The sequence below is a fragment of the Pocillopora damicornis genome, chromosome 5 (genome assembly GCF_964200805.1).
Source record: "Pocillopora damicornis chromosome 5, jaPocDami1.2, whole genome shotgun sequence".
NCBI lineage: Eukaryota > Metazoa > Cnidaria > Anthozoa > Scleractinia > Pocilloporidae > Pocillopora > Pocillopora damicornis.
The window spans coordinates 28,695,696-28,705,254 of NC_142674.1; the positions used below are offsets into that span (position 1 = coordinate 28,695,696).

A 9,559-nucleotide genomic window follows, 5' to 3' on the forward strand; every position below is an offset into this window, starting at 1 on the left:
AGCAAAAAAGCCCCCTTGTGTTATTCCTCTCATGTTTTCCGGCAGTTCGTTTCAAGCAGTCAGCAATCGAAGAATGTAGAACCACTGGAACGCCGGGACGAGAGCTAACGAGATTTAATCCACTGAAATCCATAAGAAAATGATAACTTACACGTACAGCAAAAGGTTATATTTATTAGGAAGTCTAATGCATTATATAAATGGCACAAAAGTGGCAATTTCATCCCATAGCGTTCTCGATGAAGTTTTAGTCGTTAATAACTTTTTCTGTTTATACCTGAAATAACCAAGATATTTGACTTCATTCCAAGTCATCTTATCACACGAAGTCTTCATTGCTTTCGTCAGATTTTTCTTGATTTTAAATTCTTGAATCTCAACGTCTTGGTAATCTCCGTCATATTCTGTTGTAGAATCTAAACACTGGTCTCGCAAAGCAGCATTCTTTTTTCTTAATACAGAAATATCACGAAAGAAATCCGGAGTTTGGTTGCTGAGCTTTCGTAAAAACGAAACTTTGAAATAATCATATAGTGCTTTATCCGCACCGCTCCATTGTTCAATCTGGGTCACCAGCTCACTTGTTAGATTCCTTTTTTGAGTCTTTTTTCTTTGATTGTGATGGAAATAAACGACGTCCTCTATATCCCAGCAAAGAAGATTTTTTAACATGATCAGTGATTCATCAAAATACTCCATTAACATCACCAGGTGAAATTCTCGATCCAGTCGCTGGATATTTTGCCGAATCTCTTCCATGTTGTCAAAATCTTTTGATTCCAGACCCAAATCGAAGAACATTCCATTTCGAATAAGTTTCAATCGATCGCTGTTGATTCGTAAGTCTTGGGTGAGTATATAATTAACTAAAACATCCTTTGGATTTTCAAAAAAGGCTTCTAAAGGGTCTGTTTCGTTCGAAATGCCCAGTATTTCCCCAAATGTCATGTAAGAGAAAGTTGACTCAAATTGAGCCACTGGATCCCGAAGAATAGTCACATATACAGTGTCTTTCGGCATGACTCGGTCCAAGACTGCTCGGTTATAACGCGAATGGCTGCAAAGTATGTTGGGCTTGATGCTGTTGTAGTGAATCATGTGATCTTCTTGAAAGAACCATGGCCAACCTAAACGATTTTGTTTCTCTATTGGAACAACAAATACAAGCTTGTTTCTTTCGCCAAAACGATTGAAAACGTTCGTGATAGTGCTACTCCCTGTTTTATGAGTTTTGAGGAAAACCACATTTTTTTTTGGCTTGCAACTGCAAACAAAATAAAAACATTAATCCAAAATGAGCAGTTAGGTTTGCATTAATTTGTTTACGGCTTTGTTAAGCCTTTGAATACTTAGAATGATCAACCTTTAATTTATCCCTACTATAATACCCTTTTATCATTCATTAAGGTCATGAGAATAAAGGACATGTTCGCTAACTCAAGAACCTCTGATTATTAAACAAATTCTCCTTCTCAGTACCGAAGGAAATGTATAAAGAGGAGTATGGAGAATATGGATTCTGACATAAGGGAGCAGTATTTGCAATATTTTAGGGCAGCTTCCTTCCACAAAACTGCATCAAAAGTCCTGCGGTTATCGCTTTTAGTTTCCATTCACTTTAAAAGACCAAATGCTTCTTGATACTTGACAATAAAGTAGTTATTATTGATGCAAGTGCTCAAAACAGGTTGAGTGGAAAAGAGATCAGCAAGGTCATGCTCAAGATATTGAACGATCAATAGCTTTCAAGGCACATTCTGATAAAAGACCTCTTAAGAATTTTAGAACAAGATTGGTAAGCACGTGAGTAGAATTCATTTTTTTCAACTTATGGCCCTCACAACAAATAGGTATCGAAAAAGGAAAATGTGAAAATTTAAATAGGTTTTATGAGGCTATGAACATCGAAGAACATAAATCTATGAATAGAAAGAATTACATTAAATGTGATTATTTTACATGATTGTGAAAGAATTTGGACAACTTATGGCCCTTGAAGGCATGATCAAAATGGTTGATATCAAAATCATTTGTAAAAAACTCTCTCACGATAGTAGATAAGCGTTCTCATTATTCTTTTTCACTTTGATATCAATGTCGGCATTTGAAGAAGGCGGATGATATCAGGATTAAATCTGTTGTTACGACAATTTAGTAACTCCCTTACGCTAATTTTAACATTTTACTTTAAATAAAGCAACACGCGCACGCACGACAATATCGCTGAAATGAGCTGTCAACACATAGATATTAATCACGTGTATTTGTTTTCGTTTGGATGTATAAATACACGACCTGTTATTTTTATTTAAAAATGCCACCACCACGACTGACAAAGAGGAAGAGCAGCTTTTAGAAAAAACTTTTGATTCACTTACCGTTTAGTTTCCTGATGCTTTTCTTCCCTGTGACTCTCCTCTTGTTTGTTTTCAATCAGGTTATTTCCGCGAAGAATGCCTTGCTCAGTACCGATTGCAAATGCTTCCTCCTTCACAGTTTCCCAGCTGTAATACTTAACGACAATAGCGCTTATGATGCAAATGGTAACAAGTGAGACGGTCACTGATTTAGGCAATCTCTTGCGTATCATGTCTGGCGAACTGAATCTAATGCTGTCAACTTTTTGACCGGCCCACTGACTTGTTCGCTTTCCGAGCGTGAAGACGCTGATCGAGAACTGCAGCTTTAAATCACCCGAGGCTACAAGCTGGAAATTGCACAATTCCTATTGCTAGGGAATCATAGCTGATTGTTAACACAAAGCTATAATTCGCTGCGTGAAATCCTTTGATCAATCCAAACGTCAGCATTTGTTTTTCGATTCAGGTAGTTCCCAAGCGTATGATATTGTAATATGCATTATCTTAACCGACACTCCGCCGCTCTATAAACGCCCGCGTTCAATACAGTGCTTTTCAAGGTAATCAGTGAAGTCTTATTTTGTGTAAGTAATTCTTCCATTTGCAAACGCGCATGCGTGGTTAAAGACAAGAGCATTACAGGTTTAGCACATTTACTTACATGGGAGATCACCTGTAACACCTGTTAAATCACCCAATCACCAGCCACCTTGCTAATGCTGTTTGGATTACATGAGGTGTTTATATAGGTTTTTTCAAAAGAGTTTTTGTCTGAAAATTGCCGCAACGTTTACTTTACAAATTAAAGTAAATTGAAAAACGGAAGATGGATTTAACTTAGGATGATCAGCTAAATTATTAACAGCAAAGTTCCATTATCTAAGCGCGTGTATTTGTATAACGTGCAAGGCCGGGGTATCACCAGGTCGAAAAAAATTTAGACACGTTTTGTACTCTGCGATCAATTGTTCCTGATTCGAATTGAAAACACTCTCGAAAAGTCAAGTTAGGGTTAAGATGAATCACGTAAATATGTTGTATGCGACAGCCATTCTCATGTCTCAAGACTGTCGCGACAATGTCCTAAATCTTAGCCCGACACGAGACGCACGCCTCAATCTGTTAGCGAAATTCTTTTTTCCACGCCCTCGACGGCTGAATTTGATAAACATGACCGAACTTAAAATGAAGTCTTAGTTAAAATACTCGCCCGGGTGACATCTGAAGAATCTCAAAACCACGAGCAGTCCAGTTCCATCCATCGCCGATTTAATACAGGGACACACAAATATAATTCAGTCTGTGATACTCACTCAACAGACTGATAAGTGCCGCAGATGAACACTCTTAGATCGGGTTCATAGCGCTCGAAAAACATCGAAAGGTTCCACGTGGTTCTTCAGATTTTATCTTTATTATATAGGAAAGCGGATGATGACCAATATCCTGTAATGTATGTAAATAGAGGCCCTATGGATAATTTTTAGTGATGTATCCACCTCTTTACTCAGTAGATGCCGAGTAACCCACTTTCATTTCCTAAGACTTCGTTCGTCTTGATGTATTTGAAGTCGACGGTAGATCGCAGCGCTTTCTTTTAGAATACAGATGCTGTAAGTCTTTTCGTTATGTGTCAATATTTAAGTTTAAAGGTATTGAATTGAAGCAGGTCGGAGAAATCAAATCACTTTACGATTTTTCAAACTGGTTTGGATTTAACAAGCTCAATACCTGAACAACAACAACAGAGTCCGTTTTAATCGACCGTTCAAAATACTCTATAGATGCCGACAACGACTGGTAGGTAAAAACATATTTACTATCTCTATTTGATGCAGTTCAATAAAGTTTTCAATTTGTTCTGAAAAGAGTTTTCTTTTAATCATTCGTGAAATAATGAATAAACTTGTACTCTTAAAATAAGCGGTGACAAAAATATTTCCTCTTTGATACTGAGTTCTGCGAAGTAGTAGAAATAAATAAGAATTTATCTATCTCAATAAACTATTTTATTATCTATCTCGTTTTAGTTTTAGGCTACCAGGCTGATGTCTGTACTCGACGATGTTCAGGGATTGTCTCTGAAGTAGTCATCCATTTTTTAGAGTTCATCGGATATGGACTGTCTATTGACAAACCAAAATTGACAAAACTTGCCGCTGAATTAGCTCCACCCCTGCAAGAAAACCAAACAGTGCAATAGTTACTACACATTCTTAATGAGACATATGACAAAGAGAGATGAGTAATATAAAATAGCATACATGTGATAACATGACGTGTGTTGGGTCGGAGATGGTCTGGGAAAAGTTATCCGGCCCTGTATTCCTACAGCTTTGTAATTATTTTTAAAATTCTACGGAAAACATGAATTCTAATTGTGAACTTGAAGATGAACTGCGACTTTTTTGTTTTAACCCAAAAACTTAAGGAAAATTTTTTATTGCAGAATCATTTTTTGTGGTTGTCTTGCGTGCGTTCGTGCGTGCGTTCGTGCGTTCGTGCGTGCGCCCGTCTATCGTGTCCTTCTAACGCTCGGGCCATACTTCATGAAGCCTAGCCAACTATTTCCCTGTCGGGCTCGTCCACTCACTCAACAGGTACATAATATCTACTGCGATTGATTTACAGGAAAAAAATCCCTATACCGTGGTGTTTGAGACAGACAAGGCATACCTTTTGATTAACAAATACCAACTTTCAAATTTTCTCTCTTCTTATTGGCCAGTCTCTTTACTTTGGAGAGGAAGTATTTTTCTTTCAAGTATTTTCCACGAGAGTTGTTATGCACCTGCCAAAACACGAGTAACGTTTGACGAAGTGACACCTTACCTGACATCAACAGAAATTGAACCTAAAGATGCAGTCGTGGCTGCAGAATCCAGCCTTGTGTTGCTGTGAGACACTTGCATTTCTCGGAAAGCTGGACTCATGTTAAGAGCTCGTTCACTTATTTTCACACCACCGATCTCTCCGCCCCAGGCAGCTCTTGGACCTGAACGACCGCGAGTAGGACTCAAACGGAAGTCGGCTGGGAGGGATTTGCCCTCCAGAGCGTCCTTCCTTGTTCGCGTTATCTGAGGCAGAAAAATAGTTTCCCGTCAGTAAATCAGGAAACAAGTGAAATAGAATTGAAAGCTGACACGAAAACTAAACTGAACAAATACCTGTTTGAGGAAATCTTTTTTGGCATTTCCATAACCATTGAAAATATGATCAGCAAATAAAAGTCTTCCACCAGTGTACATCTGTGACAAAGTTGTGAATTTCTGTTACTTGTCTTTAAATATATCCTTACTTCATGGCTCCCATTCAGGAGAATGGACAGGAATTCCAGTGTGAGTGGGTGAGGGGAGTACGGGGTTATTCAAATTTCAAAGGTAACACTTTACTGAGTATCATTAATAGAGAGAGCCAATAGTAACCGTGCAAACCTTACCAAGAACATTCCTGGAACGGCGTTATGTCGTCTGAGAAGAAGAGGCTGGGACTGAGTACCAAAGTGCGATGCTGATGAAATGTCGTAACGTACCAATCGGAAAGGATCATTCTGTGCCTGTCGGGAGGAAAGGCAAGGGGAGTGGATAACGTAAAAAAAAAAAAAAAAGTTGAGATACTGTTACAGGATTTGACCACAGTGATGACAATCATCGTTGTCAATAAGAGTACAGACCAAGATAAACCACAGGTACTGTTGATTTGCTGATAGGAACAGTGTTATCTCGTTAATAAGGGTTAAAAACACAGGGATACCTCTAAAAATGCCATAGTACTCACACTAAGTGACTTCTGAAACGACCAAGTTGCTAAGGAAACCCTTTCATAAAAGCATGGATGAAGGAAGAAATTTTACCTGTACACAAGGTAGAGACCTGTTACGGTTTTTCTCGTGGAACAGTTGATCCAGCATGCTGTCACAAGGATTTGCATCGGGGTGTCTGTAATAGCAAAGAAAGAATATCTATTCAATGGTCCCTTATAAGCGTATGCAATTTAAATAATAGACCTCAATTGTTTAAGGAGTGGAAACGCTACCCGCAGAATAAATCTTTATCTGGTGGATAGCGAAGCATGTTTTGTTAACACGTCCGCTGAATAGCAATGTATCCGTAGGATTGCTTTATCTTTTAAACAACTGGGCTCAAAGTGAAAAAGGGACGCATGCTGTAGAATAATACTGATGACGGGCACCGAAAAAAGAATTTTGAAGTGAGGGGCCAAACGATTAAGTTTTGTATGAGAGTGGGCCGAAGGGAGGTCCGGAGGTGGGGTTAGAGGTACCCTTGCTCAGAAAATTTTGAAAATTTAAACATACTCTATTTCCAAGTGCATTTTGAAACACTTTCGGGACAAGTTAATTGTCAGCTTCAAGCAATCTTAAAGTCAGTTTCTTTTCTTAATTTCCATACTCGTTAATATCATCTGCAACCGCGAAAATGGAGCTCAAGTAATGGAAACATTTTACTGCAACTTTTCAAAATCAAAACTGCTGCAAGAAAGTGGAAAATGACATGACGTGACAGTCACTTACTGAGATGACGTGACACTGACTACCAGCAGTTGAGTCCTGGGTACGTGCTCAGTAATAAAACAGTCGTACTCCAAGTCCGTGACGAGAGGAATCTTCCGACGATCACATCTGTGTTTAAAGAGAGTAAAATGTAAAAATTCTAATTAACGTTACGGTTTAGATTATTTGACACCGTGACGATTGAAATGGGCAGAAACATCAGCCGCAAAATCAACCTTAATTTCACATTGTCGTAGAGTCATCTGAAAATCTTTCACTCAGTTAATCGATATTTCAATTCAGTTAAAGTACCTGCATTGTGGATCTTTCTCTCCGAGCACCTCAGATCTCAAAGCGCTAAGCAACTAGTCAAGGATTTGTAAACCAACAAAAAGGTAAACCAGTCAGTTACGTGCTGTTATCTGCTCGTCTAGCCAAATGTTTCCTTGCTTAAAGATAAATCTTCATTCCACTTTACATTCGACTATTTGGTGCGTCGCGTTGCAATACACAGACACATCACAGCCACACCAAAGACACAAAACCGTAGAGAGACCGCGTATCATGAAAATTTTGTCGGTTGGATTCTTGCTGGGTTGACGTCAATGCGCAAACTGAATGAGTTCCCGCACAAAAATCTCTTGCGTCTTTATTGCTGCAAAAACTCATCATCGTTAGTCCCTTAACAACTCCAGAGGAGTAGACAGGGGCAATTGGTAGGCTCTTTGTTCAATTTTGCTGCCACATTGGTAATCGAGGATAGTAATGTATTACCATGTAATACTTGATCGAGTTTGTTTCAAATAACGCAGTGCACAGTGACTTAATAAATTATCAAAGTTGAAATAAAGCGTTACTTTCGTCGCACTTGATGTTTTCCTGCTCAAGCAAAATTTGCGAAAACTATTTCCAAGCAGAAATTTTGGTCATCTAATTTCTTGGTTCTCGCAAATCACCAATCCACAGAATATAACTCGCACAAAATTTTCATGGCACACAGTAATGAAAGACGTTATTAACAAAAAAAAAAACGCAAGTTTTTTGGAAAAAGGATACACAGGACACCCACTTCTCGGAGGAGTGGCAACGCGAGCCTGCTGTGTCACTCCACAGCGGAAAGGGCTCCGTGGTGTGGTGTGCGTCGGACTGTGAGAACTAGAGAGAGAATAATAAATGTAACCTCAAAGAATTTTCATTCACTTCGAAGAAGCTAAACCTCAGCGAGTCTCAACAAATGAAATTCATACATCTCTTCTTTCTTTGATCATTGTCTGTACAGAGTTGAGGCGTTTCCAAACAGTTAAACTGGATACCAAAGTACCTACGTGAAGATACTGAAAAACGCAGACAACATAATGATAGTAAACTTAGCCTCTTACCCTGAAACTGCAGAGGGAACTTTACTGGCGATCCTTGAACTTTGCATGTCCCTGGTTGGTACTTCAATAGTTACACTTCTGCTGTCTTCAATCCGCGTAACCTTGCTTTTCTCTATTGAGCTATGCGGACGTGTGCCCAACTGAGAACTAGAACGGTACCAAGATTTGCCTTTAGGGTGCGGGATGGGGGGTGCCGAGGGAGATCGACGTATAGAGGCCCTTGTCGCCTCGAACCCTGAAGGAAGAGCACCTGGCATTGATCGAGCGGAATGTGACATGGCACGGCGTTTTGAACGGGACGAAAAACGGAATGGAGGGGATATGCCAACAGCTACACGATAATGTTCCATCCAGTCAAAAATCAGGCCCCTAACAAGAAAAATAACAAAGAGGACAAAAAGCCATTTGAGAACAGGAAGAATATGTTCCTCGTCGGAATGAAGACAAAAGCAACTTTGTGCTACATTAACCTCAGTTGAGATTCTAAATCGTCAGTCTGGGTTAAAATAATGTGCAAGTCTTAAGTTTTACTCACTTCACTTTCCGCTGGAGTTTCAAAAGATCCATTTGCCATGGTGCGTCTAAATCCAGTTCCTTTCTCTCTGGAAACTTCTCTTCTAATTCTTGTTGGCGCAACTCGAGTACTTCTGCAGAGATAGTTCCTGGGTTTTTCAGTTTCTGTTTGGTAAGAAAAATGGAAAACAAATGAATGGTGGCTTGATTTCTTAATCTTCCTGACTTTAAAATGCTGCAAGGCTACTTACATGGGTGAGGCCCTATTACGGATTATCGGAATACGTAATATTTGGGTAGAAAATTGTAAGGCTACGGCATACTTAAGGAAAAACTCAACGGAGTACGGAATATTTAAAATATATATTCCGGGGTATCGAACAGGGATTACAGGGATTCAAACCACAGGAGTTTACAGGATACGAATTAATGGAAGACGAAGATCGGATCAAGTTGCGTCTCATTTTTTCATCTCATATCTGGCCGAACGAGCATTGATTTCAAAGACTTTGTTACCTCTTCCACGCCTCCATCACATCTCTACTCCAGCCCCCCTCCCTGTCCCCCGACCCCAGCCGACTCCGTGCAGAATATTTAAATCAATCCAATACCTGCGCTTTTCTTCTCCTCTTTTCTTCTTTCTTCTTCGTCTTTGGCTTCATGGACTGTGAATGAGATCAGAGTTTACTTGATATGTTTCGGCTGATTTCATAATACAAATACAAGTTGTAAAACACAAAGGTAACAGCTCAGTACAAATATGGCCTCCACCATACCAGAAATAGTCATCTACACTA

The 9,559-nt window shown here is 39.3% G+C and overlaps 2 protein-coding genes across 2 annotated transcripts in view; both read right to left on the bottom strand.

The window, feature by feature from the left end:
• Nucleotides 1–156: 156 nt before the first annotated feature.
• Nucleotides 157–2,989, bottom strand: LOC113684822 (galactosylceramide sulfotransferase). Its single transcript, XM_027202219.2, has 2 exons — nucleotides 2,379–2,989; nucleotides 157–1,264 (listed from the first exon to the last, which is right to left on the bottom strand). Exons 1-2 carry the CDS (start codon nucleotides 2,588–2,590, stop codon nucleotides 193–195), a joined length of 1,284 nt encoding a protein of 427 aa, XP_027058020.2. The 5' UTR covers nucleotides 2,591–2,989; the 3' UTR covers nucleotides 157–192.
• Nucleotides 2,990–4,215: 1,226 nt separating this feature from the next.
• The window catches only part of LOC113684869 (uncharacterized), a 14,542-nt gene continuing 9,198 nt past the window's right edge, over nucleotides 4,216–9,559 (bottom strand). The window contains exons 11-21 of the mRNA XM_027202279.2: nucleotides 9,374–9,427; nucleotides 8,785–8,927; nucleotides 8,250–8,618; nucleotides 7,927–8,025; nucleotides 7,183–7,227; nucleotides 6,892–6,999; nucleotides 6,214–6,298; nucleotides 5,800–5,916; nucleotides 5,528–5,608; nucleotides 5,193–5,437; nucleotides 4,216–4,536 (exon numbers count right to left, since the gene is read on the bottom strand). Of these exons, the coding sequence (XP_027058080.2) occupies nucleotides 4,398–4,536; nucleotides 5,193–5,437; nucleotides 5,528–5,608; nucleotides 5,800–5,916; nucleotides 6,214–6,298; nucleotides 6,892–6,999; nucleotides 7,183–7,227; nucleotides 7,927–8,025; nucleotides 8,250–8,618; nucleotides 8,785–8,927; nucleotides 9,374–9,427 (1,485 nt within the window). The 3' untranslated portion in view covers nucleotides 4,216–4,397. The remainder of the gene's footprint in view (nucleotides 4,537–5,192; nucleotides 5,438–5,527; nucleotides 5,609–5,799; nucleotides 5,917–6,213; nucleotides 6,299–6,891; nucleotides 7,000–7,182; nucleotides 7,228–7,926; nucleotides 8,026–8,249; nucleotides 8,619–8,784; nucleotides 8,928–9,373; nucleotides 9,428–9,559) is intronic.

Excerpts from the sequence above, each read along its gene's own strand:
- LOC113684822 (XM_027202219.2), bottom strand. The coding sequence starts at position 2,590 with ATGATACGCAAGAGATTGCCTAAATCAGTGACCGTCTCACTTGTTACC. Across the intron at positions 1,265-2,378 it reads AAGCATCAGGAAACTAAACG|TTGCAAGCCAAAAAAAAATG; the intron begins GTAAGTGAATCA and ends TTTTGTTTGCAG.